Raw genomic sequence first — 21,413 nt, forward strand, 5'->3', positions numbered from 1 at the left:
TCACTGAACTGAACCTCACAACTCTGCTTGTGCTGTGTTTTACTGACAGTTCAATAGGTCTGTGCTTCTTTCAGATATTTTAGTTCTAGTTTTAATGTTTTTATTAGTTTGTCCTTTAATTAGGTCACACTTGTCTCGGTGCACTGCAGTGTTAGTTTAAAATAGTTGATAGGTTCTTTTACTATCTTAAATCCAGTAGTCCCACCAGTGGTGACCGCCCCACTGTCTGTGGTAGAAAACCTAAGAAAAGACATACCACTTTAGATATTTAGTAACAAGTATTAAAGACTTTAGTAACAATGCTTTACATTACCACATTATAGAGAACGTGATTTTAGTATTGCATTACTTTGGAATACTTTACACCCAACGCTGGTAAGTTGTATTTGCTGTGAAACAACTGTCATAACAAATAATAGTGTATTCGGGCGGGTCGGGCGATCGTGGCTCAAGAGTTGGGAGTTCGCCTTGTAATCGGAAGGTTGCCGGTTTGAGCCCCGGCTTGGACAGTTTCGGTCGTTGTGTCCTTGGGCAAGACACTTCACCCGTTGCCTACTGGTGGTGGTCAGAGGGCCCGGTGGCGCCAGTGTCCGGCAGCCTCGCCTCTGTCAGTGCGCCCCAGGGTGGCTGTGGCTACAATGTAGCTTGCCATCACCAGTGTGTGAATGTATGTGTGAATGGGTGGATGACTGGATATGTAAAGCGCTTTGGTGTCCTTAGGACTATTAAAGCGCTATATAAATACAGGCCATTTACCATTTTTACCATTTATTACTGTACAAAATTTCCTGCATTTTACAACCACTGTCAGGGTAAAGTATACAGGATTTAATATTCATTCTCTTGGTTACCAGTCATTGCTTAAAAAAACACACACACAGTATAACCCCGACTGACTCAATACATTAAATTAGTCATACAAATGTGTCTGCAGGAAGCGCTCAAAGTCTTTACTGTAGTCAAGGTAACACCCTGCAGACGAAAACTGACCAAACAGGATCAAACAACTCACGAGTCTCAGTCACCGTGGCCCTTTGTGTGCTTCATCTTATCACTCATTCTCAGTCGCACAAAAACTTGAAACTACATGACAAATTCATAAAAAAGCCCAAATGCAACATAACTGAAAAGAAAAATGCAGCAAAACAAAAGCCATTGATCCAAACTACATGCAAACATGTACTGTAGCTTGAGACATTAATGGCATTGGGCGTTTTTATCATTTTGCACCTCTCTGGCCATGCATACAATTGATAAACTGGCCACATTTAGTCATTCACACAGCCCTGATGAAAGGTGCTGTTATAAATACTTTCAAGATACTGTAGAAAGGTTACTAAAGTAAAGTAATAATTGCATCATGATGCTTAAGTAACAGTTAAAAATATGCTCAATATGAAATATGCTTGTAGCATTCGTTATGCAGAAAAAAATAGTGCTGTCAAAATTAATGCATTAATGCAGATTAAGCCATCATCACGATTAACGCGATACAAAAAATGTAACACTATTAACGCATCTGGAGTGCAGAATGACTCAAAATCCCTGAAATGTTTCTGTCAACGCATTTCGGGCAGTTTGTCCACGTAGAGTTACCTTCGCACATGCGCAAATGGGCAGTTGATCTGGTAGTGACGGGCAGCTGAACCAATCAACTCAATATGGAGGATGATAAACGCACATTAGCCCTCTCGATGGGAAATTTGAGTATTAAAAAAATAACAAGGTGGAACAGTCGACCGACAAAAAGTATTATGCACATTTGCACAAAGTTGATTCTGTTCATCTGAATGTAGCGTTTTCAGTGGGAGAAACGTTTCGTCACTCATCCAAGTGACTTCTTCAGTCTCAGCTGACTGCAGGGTTACCCAATCTTCTAAACAGTACATTTGCATAATGACTGAAACCAGCCCACTGAAGGAAGCTACGTCCAGATGGACATAATCAACTTTTGGAGATTTACCTACCTGGATGATTGAGCATGTATCAAAAAGATAAAGAAGGAATTTTCTTTTCATGGAAGCACCTCCAGCTTAAAATATCACATTCATGCGAAGCATATGTTAGCTAGGGATGCTAATAGCACTTTGGCTAACGCATCACCCAGCTTGCGACAAACCACTCACAGAGCATCGGGGACTCAGTAAGTCTACCTCGGACATATTGATTGACACAATGCCAAATGGATTGCAACAAACTGCAGACCTATTAATATTGTTGAGAACATGTACTTTACTTAGCTTTGGTTCCTCGTTGCAAGGACTTGAAGTGCCTCCCCAAGAGTGACAGAGAGAGAGTGGATAAATGTTTACAGTTTTTTGTTAACATGAATGTTAATATGTTCAAACGTGTTAATAGCGTATATTTTCCTTTTTTTCCCCCCAGTCTGTTTGCTCATGCAAAATGAAATGCGATTAATATAGATTCAAAATGAATAATATTTAATCGTGATTAATCAAAATTAATCCACAGTAACCCTGTGATCAATCTGATTAAAAATTGTAATTGTTTGAGAGCACTAATATATATTATATATAAGTGTATACTTATCTATTAGTATATAGGTTTTTTTTTAAAAAAACATTGCATTTCACAGGAGAGAAGCTGTGCTAAAAGACTGAAGAAAACTATTCAAATTTGAATTTAAGCATACATTCTTTGTGTTTATTCTCCATTTACTTCATTATATTGCATAAATGTCCGTTACAAGCTTAAATATAAAGTTGAAAAAGTGTAATTGCAGCCAGGCTATTGATCAAGTAATTGCGATTAATCACGATTAATTACAGAAAATTGTGAGATTAATTAGTTAATTTTTTTTAAATCTATTAACAGCACTAAAAATTATATGTATATATATATATATATATATATATATATATATATATATATATATATATAGCCCCAAGTGCGATAGGAGAAGGATCATTGAGTGCGAGAGGAACTGACCTGAAAGATAGGATCATGGCCAAACTTGAAACCTGGATCCCCCGTAGCCGGTTACCAAGATTACAGGAAGTACCCTCAGAAGGTCTGCTAGATGATGTTAATGCAGCACTACGGACGATACCTACAACCACGATTACCGACACTAACAAGCTGATCTACAATACGGCAGCAGTGATCAGTGAGATGCTTGGCTACAAGTTGAACAGCCACAAGGGGCAGTGCCCTCCATGGAGAAGGAGGCTAGAGGCTAAGATCAAGGTAGCATGGAGGGAGGTTAGCCAACTATCGGAGTTGCAGAAAGGCGCGATGAAGAAGGTGCCTAAAAAGTACAGGAAGCTGTCCATACCTGAGGCCTTGGAAACTGCCAAGCAACGACTCACAGCCTTGGCCAGCCGCTTGGTACACCAGAGAGATAGAAGGCAGGAGAATAAACCAGCTGTTCTCCACGGAACCAGCCAAGGTGTACTCTCAGTGGCAAGGGAACAATAAGAGAACAGCACCACCAAGGCTGGAGACAGAGCAATACTGGAAGAGCATATGGGAGAAGGACGCAACCCATAGCGGCAATGCTCAGTGGTTAGTGGAACTTAGGGCAGACCACAGCAACCTCCCTGAACAGCGTCCAGTAACCATCACAGTGGCAGACATCCAAGAATGAGTCTCCAGTATGAAGAGTTGGACAGCACCAGGCCCTGACATGGTTCACCCCTACTGGCTGAAGAAGATGACTGCACTCCACGAGCGCCTGGCAGCACAAATGAACCTGCTACTAGTTGACGCGAGACACCCAGAATGGCTAACCAAAGGCCGGACAGTCCTGATCCTCAAGGACCCCAAGAAGGGACCGGTCCTGTCCAACTACCGATCAATAACCTGCCTCAACACAACGTGGAAGCTCCTGTCAGGCATCATAGCAGCTAATATGAACAGGAACATGGGTCAATACATGAGTCGGGGACAGAAAGGGATTGGCAAGAATACAAGAGGCGCAAAACACCAGCTACTGGTAGACTGAGCAATCGCCCGAGACTGCAAGACTAGGCTGACCAACCTGTGCACTGCCTGGATTGATTACAAGAAGGCCTATGACTCAATGCCCCACAACTGGATCCTGGAATGCCTAGAACTATACAAGATCAACAGGACCCTAAGAGCCTTCATCAGGAACTCAATGGATATGGCGTACAACACTAGAGGCCAACTTCAAGCCCATAGCACAAGTCACCATCAAGTGTGGGATCTATTAAGGAGATACTCTGTCCCCGCTGCTGTTCTGCATAGGCCTGAACCCTCTCAGTGAGATCATTAACAAGACTGGCAATGGATACTGACTACGAAACGGAGCGGTTGTCAGTCACCTCCTGTACATAGATGACATCACCAATGACATCGGAATGTCGTTTGGACTGGAGAAGTGTACTCAGATGATAACAAGAGAGGGAAGGTAGTCAGAACTGACGGGACTGAACTACCAGAAGGCAACATTGCAGACATAGAGGACAGCTACATGTACCTGGGGATCCCACATGCAAATGAGAACCATGAAGAGGCCACTTCTAGTTTTTGCATGTTGGGACAGGCTGCGGATTCAAACAGCAAGGACATACAAATATTTAAACATCCAGACCTTTAAAAAAGGGTGTGTTGAATTCATTTGTGACCATGAATCATGAAACTGTTGCAAGAATGTTAAATCTCCTGTGAAGAGACAGACTGTGGAAAAAAAAACAAAGAAAAGCAGAATTTCACGTCAGCTGCAAAGATGGACCGGTTTGGGTGGTTTAAGGATCGTGAGGTTTTGGGTGCAACTCTTCACTCGTTACCAGACTCTCAGGTACATGTGAAGTGATCACATACTGTATGATTGAAAGCAGAGAGAAAGAGAAAGGCACGCCCACTTAACTGAAGCTCATGTGTTAGGTGTGACAGAGAGGGCGTGACTTTAAACTCATCTCCAAATCGAAGTCCAACCTGTTTTCAGAGGACTCTCTGCCATCCTGTGTGTGTCACCTAACGCGAAGTAAGTGCTCATTTCTGCAGGTGTTTTTGTCAATTTGTGAAATTAGTCAATAAAGATATTTAATAGTGACTGTTTACCTTCATCTTCAGATCATATTCCAGTGTTTATTTCAGCAGGACAGCTAAAGCATTTCATGACAGAGCTTTGCTGCACTTTGCATGGCTCACACCTGTTTTTCTTGTAGCCGTTACCAGCAGCCGCCACCATGCCCGAGAATGCAGAGGCCCACTCCGCCACTCTTACCACCAATCGCAACTGCACCATGGAAATCACCAACATCAGCACCGTCTACTGCCTCGTCAACCCAAAGTAACAGAGCCCAAACTATTTCTCTTTTACTCCAGCATAAAGTATTTGATTTCTTTGCTTATGCAGGAGAGCATTTATTGTTTGCAGTTAAACAAAAAAAAAAGACATTTATCTTTTAAAACCTCAGTTTCAATGCCCGTGTGATGCAAAATTATCAAACGTCAGACAAAAAGACCCGTCTATCACTCTTTAACACACAAGTTATTTATGACATCCATCATTTGTTACTTTGTATCCTTGTGGTTTCTTGTGTCTGTGTTTTAATTGTAACCAATATTTTTTACTGATGTGTAAAAAATGGCCAGAATGATATTTGCATGTCCTTTGATATTTAAACATTAGTCCTGTTGAATCTGTAGGTGATGAGCTTGCACCACCTCCAGCAGCGCCAGTGTTAAATGTCTGATGGCATCAACAGTCAGGAGGATATTGCACAGTTGACTGTTTTTACATCGAGTGCATTAATAAACCTTTGATCATTTCCTCTGCCCTCCTGCCTTTCAGGGTTCACATGGAAAGTGGCTTCGCCCACAGCCCTCCGCAGCCCACCGTGCGCACCACTAAGACAGAGGTGTGCTCTTTCACCAAGGATGACAACACAGCATCAGGTGCTGCGGGTGTGCTGACCTACGACCTGTTTGACATGCGCAACCGCCGCTGCGATGGCATTGTGGCCATCATGTTCTCCGTGCCGTTCGACTACAACTTCTACAAGAACTGGCTCGGCGTGGGCGTCCTTGATAAATCGAGAGCCGTCGACAGTAAGTTGTTCGACTACATGTACAACGACAAGAACTGCAGCGACTTTGTCCGCTACGAGGCCAAAGGCTCAGGGCTGGTGTACAGAGGCAAGACGGTGGATGTGAGGGCATGTATGTCCGATGAGGGCAAAGCTATTGTTAAACTGGAGCTGTATGACAGGATGGGCTAAAGAGTCTGGTTGTATTAGGTGTGAGAATAAAATGTTCACAAACAAATGTGTCGAGTGTATTTGCTGATATTCCTGAAAACCAAAGTGCAAGTTGTCATCCTTATGATTTAGAGGTGCTTTAAACAAATAAAAAACAATTCAACTGAGTTGTTGTCCTCTGTGTTTCTTTATTTAATCTAAAAATAAATTGTTGGACATGACTTCAAATGTTTGCATGCAAAAGTGAATAAAAATGTATCTAATCATTCTCAACCCTTAACACAGCCTGTGACTTATCCCACTATTTTCCAGTTATTTACTGTGGAATTTCTTCTAAAGTTAGGGTTTAAGTTCACTGCTGACAACACTTCCTGCTTACTAATGGTACGACGGAACAAAAGAGTATAAAACTGCAAAAAATACTATAAGTATTTTAAAACAATGAGTGTTTTAAAAGAGAGGAAAAGGGAGTCGTGGTCATCATTAGTTCTTTCTCAAATTGTAGTCTTTACTTTTATCTTACTATCTAACTTATTATCTTATCCTTAAGATGTCGTTTTCACTGTTGTGAGCCATCGTTATGAAGCTAATATAAAAGTTTTCAAATGATATAGTATTGAATAAGTGTCCTAACCTCCCCAAAAGTATTAGGGGTGCATGCTTTTTTCTAGAGCATCCTAATCTCTAATCTAAACGCTATTTCCCTGTAAAATCACCAGGTGTTTATCTCTGACATGCTGCTCCTGTAATCTGCTCTGCACAGTCACACAAATACAGACCAATAACATTACCCTGCTGTGGTATTTTGTTTTGTCATTGCATGTAATTTTATTGAGTTATTTAATATATCTTTTTAATAAGTTATGTTTAATGTTTAGTGCCTATTGCCACGGTGTATCACATCTTTTCTTATCTTGACAAGGATGAATGACTCTTCCTGTTCTTCCAATGCGATTACACAGTACTATTAGGAGTGCAGGGTCTATTATAAAGTACTATAACCTCTCCTTATCGGAACTTTTTAAGTTTAAAGTTAATTTTCTTGTTGGTTTGGTTTGGGGAATAGGTTATTCATCAACCTTTCAACAGACATGTTTTAATCCTAAAACTGTCTAAGCCCTCTGCAGAGACGAAGCATGTTTGTTTCTTCGTGCAGACAATGGAAAAACAAAATCACAGACGCAGAAAGAAAAGGTGTAGTGCAGAAAAATCCCACAAACCTCAACAAACCAGTTCGTAGTTTCACAAATTGACAGCAGTGTGAGAACAAAAAGACTACAGTTATCCTGTGCTGTTGTTGTTAGCTACACCCTTTGCTTTACACCTCTGCAGACATGCGATGGGAAGTGACATGGGAGCTGGATGCATGCTTATGGGTGGAGACACCTTTGGGTGCAACGCATTCCCCAACGAGACTCATGTAAGAGCTGAACTCAGTGTCTCAAATCTGTCCAAGCAAGAGTCAGCTACGTACCAGTGATCCCGACAGGTAAGATGCTTCATTCCTGCTCAGTTATTTGAGGGTTTCCAGATGGATTTGCATTTTTATTTCAATTGGTTAAACTCATTCACAGATCTGCAGTTTACACTTCTGTTCTGTCTGTCACAGTCTTTACAAGCAAACACCATGAGTGAATCTGCAGAAGCTTTGGCTGTCGCTGTCGAAAGCCGAAGGAACGTCACCATTGAGATCACTAACCTCACCAACAACTACTGCCTGATTGACCCTAAGTAAGTCCAAAATAAATGCACTTTTGCTCACTTTGTCTGTACAGATTAAAGTTAGAACATGCTTTAGGTGCAGCTTGACAAATATCCAGTTAGGAAAATTCTTTTTCACATTTTGCCTCCTGCTTTCATTTTTTCCTCACTTTTGCTGCTGTTAAAAATTAAAGGCTTTTCCTGGAAAGTGGCAACTGCCGCAGCCCCCCCCAACCGACTGTACGTCCACAAAAGACTGAAATGTGCAACTTCGGTAAGGGCAAAGCCAAAGCCACTGGGGCGGTGGGCGTGCTGACCTACGACCTGTTCAAGAGGGAGCTCAACAGAGCCGATGAGACACTCGCTATAATGTTCTCTGTGCCATATGACTATAACATGTACAAGAACTGGTTTGCCTTGGGAATCTACAAGAAGGGCAAAGAGTGCAATGAGAGCCTGTTCAAAGAGATGTATTACAACAAAGAGCAGGTGGGATTCGTGCGGGCGGAGGCCAAAGGCTCCGACCTCACCTTTGAGGGCGGGAGCCTGGACATCAAGGGTACCATGTCCCCCCTGGGCAGGGCCATCATGAAGGTGGAGATCTGGGACAAGCTCTTCACTCCCCACATGCAGCAATCTTACTGAGTTGTTGATTCATGTTTGTCAGAGTAAACCTGCTTGAAACGCCACCGTGTAGCCAATTGTACACCTGTGCTACTGTATTACCTGTAAATGCAATAAATTCTTACTAGTCTGATGTGATAAAACACAAGTGTCAGTGATCATTTGACATGAAATACACACAACGACAAACCAGTTGGGTTTAACTTGTGGAGCAGGTGACTGAGTCTGCTACTCATTACTTTGATTGGGGCATGAAGTACAAACAAAACCAGCAGGTTTGGGAAGTAATTCATTACAGTTACTCAAGTACTGTGTTAGAATATAATTTTAAGAGTCAAGCTTTACATTTTTAATCATCTGTGGAATTTTACAACATTTTGATTCAGACAGTGGAAGCTGATTTAGGACACAAACACTGCAGCAATGAAAATCTTTTCTATATCGATTTATTATAGTTTCTGTCATTTGCAGGTGCACATATTAACACATACTATGTGCTGTTAGATAAATCGGATATACTTTATGCATCCAAAAGGGAAAATTAGGACATTCCAATTTCTCAATAGTAAAAAATAAAAGAACGATATGTAGTAATATAGGTGTTGCATGTAAGAGTTGGAGTCATTGCCACTTTTTCCCTTTGGGGCAAAGATATAGAAGTTATAGATCAGGTTATGAAATGTTTTCTTTGATACTTCAAGTATATTTGGCTAACAAAACATCTGTGCATTGTTGTACAGTACCTGAGTAGTTCTTACACCACTGATCATTATTAGTTATTTAGTGAATCAGAATCAGAAAATGAGTTAGTTTGATACATACATACAACTTCAGCCGAAATGTGCAGCTACATGTATTGCACAAGGACACCACCTAGTGGTTTAAAGTGTTTTGTGCATACTTCAACTCAGCGGCAGCGCACTGTGTATGAATCATTTCAGTAGTGGTCATTAATATTTGCACATTGTGTCATTCTCCTCACAGAAATGTGTATATAAACAACATTTATGTATCATTTATGTATTTTCTGTGAGGTCTGATCGGTCTGGTCCGGTGCACTGCTCATAAAACACACTCACAACAGTATTGAATCTGTCCTTCAAGTACATCTCAAGTGTTTCCAGGGACATTTTTCTCACATCATATCCCCTGAATTGTTTCTTAACCGTCTTATCAACAGGCACAATCTCCTCGCTGCTGTTGGGGTCGTTGCGTCCGATGGCCGCGTACGTGGGAAAGGCGTTGGTTAGCTCTTTTGGAAGACTTTGGTTGTACTTTGGACAGCAGTAGGCAGACCACATATACTCAGGCACCGCCACGCGGTGATTCTTGAGCCAGTGCTCGTCATTGCGGTAGGGGATGATGCCCGTCACGACGTAGGCATCTCCGAGACAGTAGGTTGCTAAGGTGTGATTCACACTGTGCTCCAGAAGTTCCCAAGGCCCATCATTAGAGCCCTTCTTTTGGGGAACCACGTTGGTGAGGGTGAAGGTGGAAGAGCGGGTGTCATGGCTCATGTGGTGGAGGCTGGGGTTCAAGTGGCCACGGGAGTAGGTGGAGTTGATGTAGTCCAGCTGCACTGCCTGGCTCTCCACGATGTTCTGATCCAGAGGGCCTGGGGGGAACTGTTCCATGTTGCCATCTCCCCCTGGGTAGGCTAACTGTTTATCAGCAAAGGAAGAAACAGGGTTTTATTACAGACTTTACACTTCACGGAATTCACAAATGACTTTAAGCTGTTCGGCTAAAATGTTGTCGACACTCCTAAAGCTGCATTTGTACTATTATCAGCAATGCTTCAATGGAAGTACCAGGACTATGCTTTAAACTTAACCACCTGGTCATTACCAGTCCACCTACGGTTGAGAGGGATTTGTCCTAGCCTCATGCTAAATAAGCAAATATTCATAAAATAAAAGATGCTAAGTTATGAAGTTTATTTTGGCATTGCCACTTGATACTGCCTTTAGTCCAAGACTATAAACATGTTTTCAGTGTGGCCTTCACTTATATGTCACTTTTTTTACTCTGGGACTAGACAGGACATCAAGCAAGTGTCCTGTTAAAAATCCTTAAACTGACCAATCAGCAGAAATTAGCAGAAAGCTAAGGCTCCACAAGTTGATTCTGTTCATCTGGACGTAGCGTTTTCAGTGGGAGAAACGTTTCGTCACTCATCCAAGTGACTTCTTCAGTCTCAGCTGACTGCAGGTTTCCCCAATCTTATAAACAGTACATTTGCACAATGACTGAAACCAGCCCACTGAAGGAACAATGGGCTGGGAGGTCCAGCCCATTGTTTCTCCCACTGAAAACGCTACGTCCAGATGAGCAGAATCAACTTTTGGAGATTTACTTACCTGGATGATTGAGCATTAATCAAGGGTTTTTGCGCACTATCATCTTCCTAATTAGAGAAACTACAGAAGCATTGCTTTATATTATTATCATTGCTGTATTTACTAAAGTAAGATAGTTTTTTTTTTTCTAGAAGCAGGTGTAAAAACTTATTTTACATATTTAGCTCCAATCGCTCCTTCTCATTGAGAAGTGCTCTTGCTAGTGCCCTCTGCTGTTTGTCCGGATAAACTGCAGTCGATTTCTGTACATTCAGAAGTGCGAAATGCAAAGCAGATCATCACACTGAAATCAAAAGTGGGGACATAAATTAGGCAAATAGAGTCACAATTTCATTTCCGCCGTTGACTAATCAGAGGAGCAGGGGGGTTTCCGTTTAGGGTGGGGGAGTGAGGTATCTCCTGCCGCACATGTGGTGCTTACTATGTTTATCGTCCAAAGAACTTTCAGGCTTTTTGTCATTTTATTAGTTGGGATGAGAAATCTTAACACTTTTATTTATTCATATCACACGGCCTTTAACAGGATGTCGTGGAAAGTTTTCTTGATATAAACAGTCAAAGGGTTACAACCACCCCCACTTCCTTACAGTCTCACATATTGAGCCAGTGTTGGATATTTTTGACATAGTCTGCATTATAAAAGCGAGAAAGTGTCCTACAAGAAATATGCGGCACAAAAAAAAAGAAAAAAATGAAGTGTTATATCCCCCTTTCAACCTGTTAACTGGACCGTTAAACAGATATGGCCCAAAAGTTTGGAAGTGGCACAAAATTTGAGTTCCAAACACTTTAACACTTCAGTTTTTATTCATTTATTTCTCAATCAGGGTTTACCCTTGACACTGATCTCAGCAATGCCACAGAAAAGTGTGGAAGCGATGAAGGAGAAAGGTCAATACTGCAAATGCTGACTGTTTGCATTAATTTGATTTATTTGTCAGTAAAACTTTGACTTTTCGCCTTGACTTTACTGCAAGTGAAAATAGGATTAGATAAGCGTACAAAGATCATCACATAACATGACAAAAACAAACTTCACAAGAGGAAGTTGGGAGAAGCAGAATTCAAATGAAATATTTGTTCTTCTGCTTCTGCTCACTCCAACTCTACCAAACCATCACAGTCATCTTACTTTGCCTTCCCCATTTAACTCCTGTGTGACGCTTATATTTTGGGGTTTTGTAGTGGAACACACATTTTGTGTGTATTCCAGTAAATTTTTTACCAATTTTCTCAATGTGGGACAATTAAAGGATTAAAGGATTTACCAAGTCATCTTTTACCTCGTTCAAACATGCAGTGTCAAAAATCTTGTGTACCAGCCAGCCTGCGCTATAGTAGTTATGTCAAGAGTCAACTTCCTCCCATAAACCAAATTCCTCTTGCCGCACATGCTCGAAAATCACATGATTTTCGCTGGCATGTCAACACACTTGGAGCGGTTAACAGTTCTGAGACGTGAACTGTGCGGCGTGTTTGCACGCAGAGCTGACACAGCACAAAGTCTAAGTTCTGCTTAAACTCGGTTTTTTTTTTTTAGTTTAGTTTAGTTTTTGTGTTTTTTTGTTTTTTTTTACTTTGGCCTGTTTCCATTCCAGCTTCAATAATCACCATAGTGCATGCTATCTATTACTTTTGTTGTTCTTTTTAATATAAATACACACGGATTATTCAAACTCTCACCTGTGGCTCAAACTTCCAGGATGATGAGGGTCTCTTTCCCGCAGGTACTGTGTACAAATAGGCGGAAAACCAGGGCGAGCGGCGGGGTCGGCTGTACAGGGTGGCGAACCGATACTTGTTGATAAAACGCTGGCAGATCGGCGTCCCTGCCAGACCTTTAGGGGGCCAAGACCTGTAAAAGAACTGCAGGCACGGAGTGAAGGTCCCGACATCCGCAGCGCACAGCGAGCAGCCTGCAGCAAAGAGCAGGGCGAGCAGAGCGCACAAACGAAGCATTTTACCGGTGGCGAAGCGCGTCTCTTTAAACTCCCAGAGCCTTTTCATACCTTCACACAAAGACGCGATGCCCGGAATCCACTCATGTTTTTTCCCTTTAGATCAACACGTGACCTCTTTAAAGCAGAAACAGTTTCAGTGAGAAAAAAGAAGGAAATAGGATTACTGAATCTGTCCACCGTGTCAGCGCCATCTCAGTAAATTCCAGCTGATGTAGAACATCTGTTCAACCATGTCAGCGTTAATTTGTGACGTTGTATTTAACCAGAAGTCCAAAAAAAAAAATTCATAAAAGCGTAAAAACACAGGTAATAGTTTTAAGTGTGTCTGGGTTGGAGGTATGGGATGTTGGATTGGCACATCAAAAAAAAATTTTTTTAAGGACAAATTCTAAAGTCTCATTAGAGCCACCATCACACAGTAGAAACAACAGTTAAACCGGCGAACTTTACTTTGCAAAGAAGTCAACAACTCCTCAAGACAGCAAGTGATTGATGTGTAGTGATCAGCTCTTCAGAGTGATTTCTGATTTGTTCATAAAAAGATAAACGTAAATATTTTATGGAGTGAGCCCAGTCTTCAGCAGGGACTGCAAGTGTTAAAGAGCAGCTGTATTTGACCCCGTGGGAGTCAAAATGGCTGATGTCATGGCTGAGTGAGCACCTTGGGCACTATTCTGTGAAAGTCTTAACAGAAACCTTAAACAGTCAGGGCAGGTCTCATTTACATTTCACTTTCAGCAACAGACAAGAGTGAATGGACACAGATTACCTTGACCTTATTAATGCTGTGAGCTGCTCAGTTATAAGATCATCCAACCAAATCTGCCGTGTTGCTAACTTTTCTGACTGCAGCCACTTACAATAAACTGTGCTTTCTTTCCATTAGACTGTTAATAATCAATAACAGGCTATTAATAAGAACTTCAGCATTCACTGTCATATATAAAGTACAAATGAGGACAAAATTATCAACCCTTCCAATGAAGTGCTTCGTTAACTGATAAAATATTTTCAACACAGCACTTCTAAAAATACTAGTTTTCTTTCAAAAACTTCAATAATTTGTATTTATTTATACACAATAACAGAATTATTTCAGAAAAAAACAAAAACTACCATGATCAATATAATCAGGCCTCTAAAAAAACAACCTTTTAACTGAACCATGGCAAAATGCTTTGACTTGGTAATGTTCAAAGCTTGTAAAATCAGTCAGTCTGAGCGTTACCTAAAAATGTTCTCACAGAATAAAAAAACCACCAAGGGTTTGAGCTATAACATGAAAAAGCTTTATGCCAAAAACAAAAGACATCAGTTTAGACTCAAGAAAAAGAATCGTTGACACCCACAAAGCAGAAAATGGATATATAAAAATTATCTCAGTGTTTCCAAGTGTCAAGAACTGAAATAAGATGTATCAAAATCAAGAGCCACATAGTACAGAACACACCTGGCAGAGGGAGGAAGTACACGATTTCAAAGACTCTGGAAAGAAAATTAGTGAGAAATGTGTCTAAAGACCCCAGAACAACTTCAGAGACAATGGTGAATGACTTAGCCCGCTGTAGCCTCAAAGATGACAATGACTAGAACCCTGAACAGGAATAGACTGTCAGGTTGCTGTCAAGAAAAACTCAGCTTCTGTAGAAGAGACACCTTCAAGCCAGACTGAAGTATGCTAAAGACAACCTGGAGAAGAGAGGTGAAACTGGAGACCTTTGCTGCTTATGCTTGGAGGAAGAAGGCAGAGGCGTACGAGCCAAAAAACACACTGGAACACGATTGTGGAAATATTATGCTACACAAAGCCCTGACCTGAGTCCTATTGAAAAACTGTGGGGTGACTAAAGTCCATGCCATAAGAACTTCAAATATGGAGGAGCTTGAGAGGTTGAACAAAGAAGAATAGGCTGGGATTGCTCAGGAGGCGTGTGTAAGACTTGCTGAAAACGACAACAAATGATTGTGGGCTGTTATCCAGTAAAAAGGTTACACAACTCACTATTAGCAGCAGGTCGGCTAAGAATAGGGACCCTGGTATTTTTTGTGAAATAATTTAGCTTCTGTCTGCAAAGTTAAATAATATAAGCATCCAAAATAAAACTTGGATGTTTGGAAGAGCTGTGGCTGTTTGCTGCTCATTTGTGAGTTGTGACTGTGAGTCCAAATTAAAATTAAGGATATATTTAAGATCCACACTCCTCCCACCTTATGTAACACAATAATCAGGATTTGGGTTCTTTTCTTATGTAATCAGAAGTTGAGCTCCCCTCTTCCACACTAGTCTGCAAGTACTTTTCTCCACACGCTCGAGGATTGAAGGTAGGTTCATACTCCTTATGCTTCACATTAACAGTTAATTGAGTCCAAATGCTTACTTAGCAAGTGTCATGCAGACAGGAAACAGAAAACAAGGGTGTGTTTCTTCTTTGGTGTTCTTTTAGCTTATTAGAAAGTCCCTGCTACACGCAGATGATTAGAGACTGCAGGCAGGACATACCCCCCACTGGACTGTGATTTGTTGCAACATTTCATGTTAACCGGTTTGGACAGTGTAGCTGCGTGTGTATGTGTCTTATTATGGCAAAATGTCATCCTTAACAGAGCTCCTGCAGCGGGAACCACACCAAAAGGTTTTGAGGGCTTTGCAAGTATTTTGCGTGTCTATGAATAGATTTTGTCAAAGAAACAGAGTCCAAGCTACACAATATGCAATGATGGATCTTGACAACTGCAAGGGTTGTCAAGATCCAATCAACCAATGAGTTCAAAGAGGTGTGATTGAACCTCTAATGTTAAAAGACATCCCTTTACAAAGAAACCCACTGATTCTTGGTTTTATTATCTGAGTAAGCGATGACCCAACTTGACCCTATCTGTGATCAACAGAAATGAAAGCGAAGGACATCCTGTCGCTATCTGGAACCGATTAAAAGACATGTTTCACTTTTCAAACGTGTTTTCCGTGCAGTCTTTTGGACGAGTTGTTGCTGGATGTGAAAGTATTATTGGAAACAAGTATTCTATGTTCTTTTAGATAACACACACACTGATATCCTACACTAACATTTTGCAGATCTCCCAGCTGAGTGAAAATGTACATAAAACAAGTGGATAGAAACACACTAACTATGGTTTTAAAGTAACTGAGTGCAGTAGTTAGATGCATTGTTTTTATAGCTTTTATAGCATTCTATTTATTTTGGAAGCACAAAATCACAACAACAGTCACCTCAAGGTGTTTTATATTGTAAGGTAGACCCAACAATAATACACCCAAAAGTAAAAACTGAAGAGTAGAAACATGAAAATAAAAAGCGTCCCTGACCTCGTCCCGGGAGTTCTTGCCCCAAGTGGAGGAGTTTAAATATCTTGGGGTCTTGTTCATGAGTGACGGGAGAAGAGAGCAGGAGATTGACAGACAGATTGGTGATGTGGCTGCGGTGATGCGGACGCTGTACCGGTCTGTTGTGAGAGAGGTGAGCGTAAATGCGAAGCTCTCAGTTTACCTGTCGATCTACGTCCCTACCCTCACCTATTGATACGAAGTGTGGGTAGTGACCGAAAGAACGAGATTGGGGATATAAGCGGCAGAAACGTGCTTCCTCCGAAGGGTGGCTGGCCTCTCCCTTAGAGATAGGGTGAGGAGTTCAGCCATCCGGGAGGGGCTCAGAGTAGAGCCGCTGCTCCTCCACATCGAAAGGAGCCAGTTGAGGTGGTTCGGACATCTGACAAGGATTCCTCCTGGGCGCTTCCTGGGTGAGGTGTTCTGCAATGGGAGGAGGCCCCGAGGCAGACCCTGGACATCCTGGAGAGATTTTATCTCTCAGCTGGCCTTGGAACACCTTGGTGTTTAACCGGACAAGCTGGAGGAGGTGGCCGTGTGGAGGGAGGTCTGGGCTTCTCTGCTTGGGCTGCTGCCCACGCGACCCGCCCCCGCTTATCTGGGGCCGGGTCATTAGTACACCTAATGATTGCCCAGTAGTTAATTAATATATTCATACCTGAATTCATATTCCGTCATAATGTACCTTTGTCTATTGAAGAACAGTTTGGCTGCTGAGGAATAATTTCTCCCCACAGTGCGTTGAAAATTCATGTAGAGATGAGGGATTATATGCCTCGGAGCTGTGATTAGAGTCCTGTGTTGAGCTTGGGTTTTTTTTTCTTTTTGTACAGAAAAGTTGGGCGTGACAGCCCCCTTTTGATAATGGTGTAATCCGGTGGGTCCTGTAGCATAGCCAGGAGTGAAGACAAGCCCATTAAATAAGTTAGAAGGAATTCAAGTTGTAATTTAGGCATCATTCAAATAATCATTATTATTTTTTTATTGTTTTCCTCAGACTTGATCCATGGGGAGCTTTCGAGATGTTTCTCTGCTTCTTCTGGGCGTGACATTGTCCTTAACTGTAAGTCCTGTCCAGGGTGGAAAGATTCTGGTGTTCCCCGTTGATGGCAGCCATTGGGTGAACATGAACCTGCTGATCCAGAGCCTCCACGCCAAAGGCCATGAAGTCACTGTGGTCCGCACAGCCACTAGCTGGTATGTCAAAGAAGAGGCACCACATTACAGCTCCATCACTGTCACCTTACCAGAGGCTGTCTGCATAGAGGAGCAGGACTTCTTTGTAACTTTCCTGGTTAAAATACTTGAAATCAAAAAACAGGGGACGTCTTTCATGGCTGTCTTGAAGTTCTACTGGGAAGTGCTAGGTTCATTATCAAAAATCTACCAACAAGCTAGTCTGTTAGGTGTAGAAATATTTGAGAACAAGACTCTAATGTCGAAGATACGTGACTCTAAGTTTGACCTGGTTCTTTTGGACCCTGGACTTCCTGCTGGAGTTATAGTGGCCCACAAACTAAAGCTTCCAGTTGTCTTTAATGTTAAATGGATGACCAGTGGGGATGGCCATTTTGTTATAGCTCCATCTCCAACGTCATATGTCCCAACTTCTGGAAATGCCGTATCTGACAAGATGACCTTTTCTGAAAGAGTCAAAAACACATTCCACTATTTTGTCAACATCTGCATTGACAAGTTCATAGCGTGCCCACCCTATGATAAAATAGTAGAAAAGTACTTAGGCCCAGATGTGAACTTCTATCAGCTTCTTCAAGGAGTAGACCTGTGGCTCATGAGAGTGGACTTTGTCTTCGAATTCCCCAGGCCTACCATGCCGAACATGGTCTACATTGGAGGATTTCAGTGTAAGCCTGCTGAGGCCTTACCTTCAGAGTTGGAGGAGTTTGTTGAAAGTTCAGGAGAACACGGCTTCATCCTGATGTCTCTGGGGACATTGGTGAATGGTCTGCCAATAGAAATAACTTCAGAAATCGCAGCTGCCTTTGCTCAGCTTCCTCAAAAGGTCGTATGGAGGCACGCTGGTGAACGCCCCAACAATGTGGGGAACAATACCCTTCTGGTGAAATGGATGCCCCAAAACGACCTGCTGGGTCACCCAAAGATAAAAGCCTTTGTGGCTCATGGTGGCACCAATGGGATCTATGAGTCCATGTACCATGGTGTGCCAATTATTGGCATTCCCCTGATGTTTGACCAGTTTGAAAACATTTTGCGAATGGAAGTTCGAGGAGCTGCTAAAATGGTGGATGTAACAAAAATCACCCAGCAGAATTTCCTCAAAGTCCTACAAGAAGTTCTCAACAATCCCTCCTACAGAAACAACATGAAGCGTCTGTCTGCTCTCCACCGAGACAGACCAATGCATCCTCTGGATGCTGCAGTTTACTGGATTGAGTTTGTTATGAGGCACAGAGGAGCTGCACATTTACGCACCGAGTCTTATAAGATGCCCTGGTATGTGTATCATTCTGTGGATGTTATATGCTTTTTGTTGGCCATCTTGTTTATGCTGACAGCCTTTGTAGTGGCAGTCATACGATTCACGTGCCTTCGAATGTGCAGGAGGAGGAAACCAAAGCAAGAGTGACTCCTCGAATGAAGATGGATTCAATTAAAACGTTATATTGATATTCTAGATTTTTCTTGTCTTTAACCAATCACATTAAAATACTGAACTCGAAAGTCCTGGAATACTATTGTTGCTGCAATGCTTATAAGTTTTTGGGGGGGTTGCTTCAGAAAGAGCATCCACTGTAACAGAAATGTGCCAAATCAAAGATGGGGAGCTTCCTGCTATGGTGATCCTTTGTGAAAAAGAGAGCAGTCAAAATAGCTTCTCTTTCTTCAGATTTAATATTTCAAAATTAATTATCTAATATGTACCAGTTTTTCTTTATTGTATTTCAGTCATATCTAAATAACAAATTACTTTTAAGACTCAGATAGGACAGCAGGTGACTGACAGGTGCAATAGATTGAAAATAAATTCAGGAAGACATTCTAAGAAGACTTAATAATTTAAACATGAAAACTTTAATTCAAAACAAAATATTTCCACATTTTGTGTGAACGGGGCAGGAATTTCTGCATGTGTAGTCTATGAAATTAAAACACATTAAGAAGTTTGAGGTTGCATTGTTGCATGTGTTGCATGGGATTTTAACAGGTATTATAAGACATTTCTTCTTATTAAAAACCTTTATTTACATATTGAACACTTTTATGTTTTCCACATATAAACACACATGGTTTGTATGTTTTGTCTTTCACCTTGCAGTTAGCTACCAAAATGAGTTCAATAAGTAATTCTCCAATAAACTTAAGAAAAGTGAATAGCATGTCATACAGTTTTTGTGTTATCCTTGCGTAGATTGTCTGCTGTTATGTGCTGTGCTGCACAGTGATGCAGGAGTAAACATATACAATTATCCCATTGATAGTGGGAGGAGATAAAGGTTGGCTTAATTTGTCTGACTAAGCTTTAAGCACAGCATTTGAACCTTATAAACAAAGGACCAAACCATCAGGAAGCCTAATGCTTAATAATTAAACACAGAGTGAGTCTTCAGGCTGAATCCTCCCGTGGTTCCTGTTCTGAAAGACAGTTAGGACTACAGTCATCGGTTAGGATAGAGAAAAAGGCAGAAAATGTTAGACACATCTCTGCAGGCTTGGACAGGTAATACATTCTCACATCAATCAGGCTGCTGAACAAGAGCATCATAAGAAGCTTTTCATAAGCAATTACTGCTGTATTATTATTTTATTAATTCAGCACTATTACATTTCTCCTCAATATGATTTGAGTTTATTACTGACTTTATAACCTACTGTTTTACACGGAGTATTTTTTATTGGTGTTTTACCAAAACAGTAATTCATTTTTTTATATAATTGCATAAAATTAAAACAAGTGTCTAATCTGAACTTATTTCAAAGCATCAGTTACACTTTATTTAACAGATTTTGAAACATAAAGCCACTAATATATGATGCTGTAACATTGTAGACAAAGCTAAACAGCAGTATAATTGTAATCATCTCCAGCTGCAACACTGACATGATATACACGTCAATTAATCAATAATTATCAGCAGCACAAGGAGTTCTTTTACTTAAAGAACATTTACTGTGGGTATGTCATAAACATTTTGCTAAAGCTAAATTTTGTGTCATAATTTCTACATTTAGACTGAGCATTGTGCTCATGGCTACACATTTTAAATATCCTGGAAACGCCCTCAGTTTCTAAGACCACATTCTGTCATTTTTCACACACATACTCTAAAAGTATGAATGTTACCAGCTACATGGTCACAGCTCATAAGAGGAAACCCTTTCATTGTTTGAATGAACTTTTACTCCCTTGGTTCATTTCAACCTTATTCCACAGTTCCCTCAAATCTACAGAGTTTTACAGCTGATTATTCCGCTGCTATCAACACCATTTTACAAACAAGATCAACATTTAGCCCCTAAAAAACCTGGTACCTTATTGATTAGAGAAAAAGAAACCAAACTTTAAATTATTTTGCTGTTTTATGTCATTTGTTTCATATGAAACTCTGGTGGTCTGAATCTGTGCTTCGAATACTGAAGTTGGTATCTTGCAGTTACAAGGGAAAAACCCTAAACGGTGGTGTTGACTGCTCATTTGTGGGTTTTGATTTGAAATTAAAACGAAAACTAAATATATCCTTTAGATATATTTTAATCAATGGGCAATAGTGGTTTACAGGAGTGGGTGAGTGGGAGGATTATAAGGTTCAAAAATGAATAAGAAAGTGTTTACATGTTTACATGTGCAACTTCTGCAGTTCCTCTGCTGTCTCCAAAAGCGAGCCAGTCCTCACAGACTTTACAGCAGAAATAAAGATGTTTACAGCTTGATACATGAAACCTTTTTTTGTTTTCTGGGGGTAAGGTCTACCTTTATAACAACTGCATCATGGGAGACGTTTTCTATAACTTGTATTTTTACATTTTTTTAAGACTCAAAGTTTGGAGAGTGGCTGCCTTTTGACACGTGTACCAACAGATGCATCCACTACATGATTATTTCTGACTCCAAGAAACTAAAATGGCAAGAGCAACACCTAATAGCAGTCAAAATTCAACGTGAATCTTTCAGCCCCTGCTGCTAGTATCAAGAAAGATCATGTCTCCCATATCATGCACACAAATAAATCACATTTATGCTCAAATTTTATGG

At 41.0% G+C, this 21,413-nt stretch overlaps 4 protein-coding genes across 4 annotated transcripts; 3 read left to right on the top strand and 1 right to left on the bottom strand.

The window, feature by feature from the left end:
- The first annotated feature begins 5,174 nt into the window (after positions 1-5,174).
- On the top strand, positions 5,175-6,209 carry LOC134632826 (uncharacterized). The gene is made up of 2 exons (XM_063481642.1): positions 5,175-5,278; positions 5,783-6,209. The coding sequence occupies exons 1-2, from the start codon at positions 5,175-5,177 to the stop codon at positions 6,207-6,209; spliced, it is 531 nt and encodes a 176-aa protein (XP_063337712.1).
- A 1,606-nt stretch (positions 6,210-7,815) lies between these two features.
- Positions 7,816-8,534, top strand: LOC134633028 (DELTA-actitoxin-Afr1e-like). Its single transcript, XM_063481886.1, has 2 exons — positions 7,816-7,919; positions 8,084-8,534. Exons 1-2 carry the CDS (start codon positions 7,816-7,818, stop codon positions 8,532-8,534), a joined length of 555 nt encoding a protein of 184 aa, XP_063337956.1.
- A 451-nt stretch (positions 8,535-8,985) lies between these two features.
- On the bottom strand, positions 8,986-12,873 carry LOC134633348 (endonuclease domain-containing 1 protein-like). The gene is made up of 2 exons (XM_063482221.1): positions 12,557-12,873; positions 8,986-10,174 (listed from the first exon to the last, which is right to left on the bottom strand). Exons 1-2 carry the CDS (start codon positions 12,830-12,832, stop codon positions 9,530-9,532), a joined length of 921 nt encoding a protein of 306 aa, XP_063338291.1. The 5' UTR covers positions 12,833-12,873; the 3' UTR covers positions 8,986-9,529.
- A 2,226-nt stretch (positions 12,874-15,099) lies between these two features.
- Positions 15,100-20,093, top strand: LOC134633620 (UDP-glucuronosyltransferase 2B31-like). The gene is made up of 2 exons (XM_063482496.1): positions 15,100-15,156; positions 17,178-20,093. The coding sequence occupies exon 2, from the start codon at positions 17,187-17,189 to the stop codon at positions 18,786-18,788; it is 1,602 nt and encodes a 533-aa protein (XP_063338566.1). The 5' UTR covers positions 15,100-15,156; positions 17,178-17,186; the 3' UTR covers positions 18,789-20,093.
- Positions 20,094-21,413: the final 1,320 nt, after the last annotated feature.

The sequence above is a fragment of the Pelmatolapia mariae genome, linkage group LG8, assembly GCF_036321145.2.
Source record: "Pelmatolapia mariae isolate MD_Pm_ZW linkage group LG8, Pm_UMD_F_2, whole genome shotgun sequence".
Taxonomy (NCBI): Eukaryota; Metazoa; Chordata; class Actinopteri; order Cichliformes; family Cichlidae; genus Pelmatolapia; species Pelmatolapia mariae.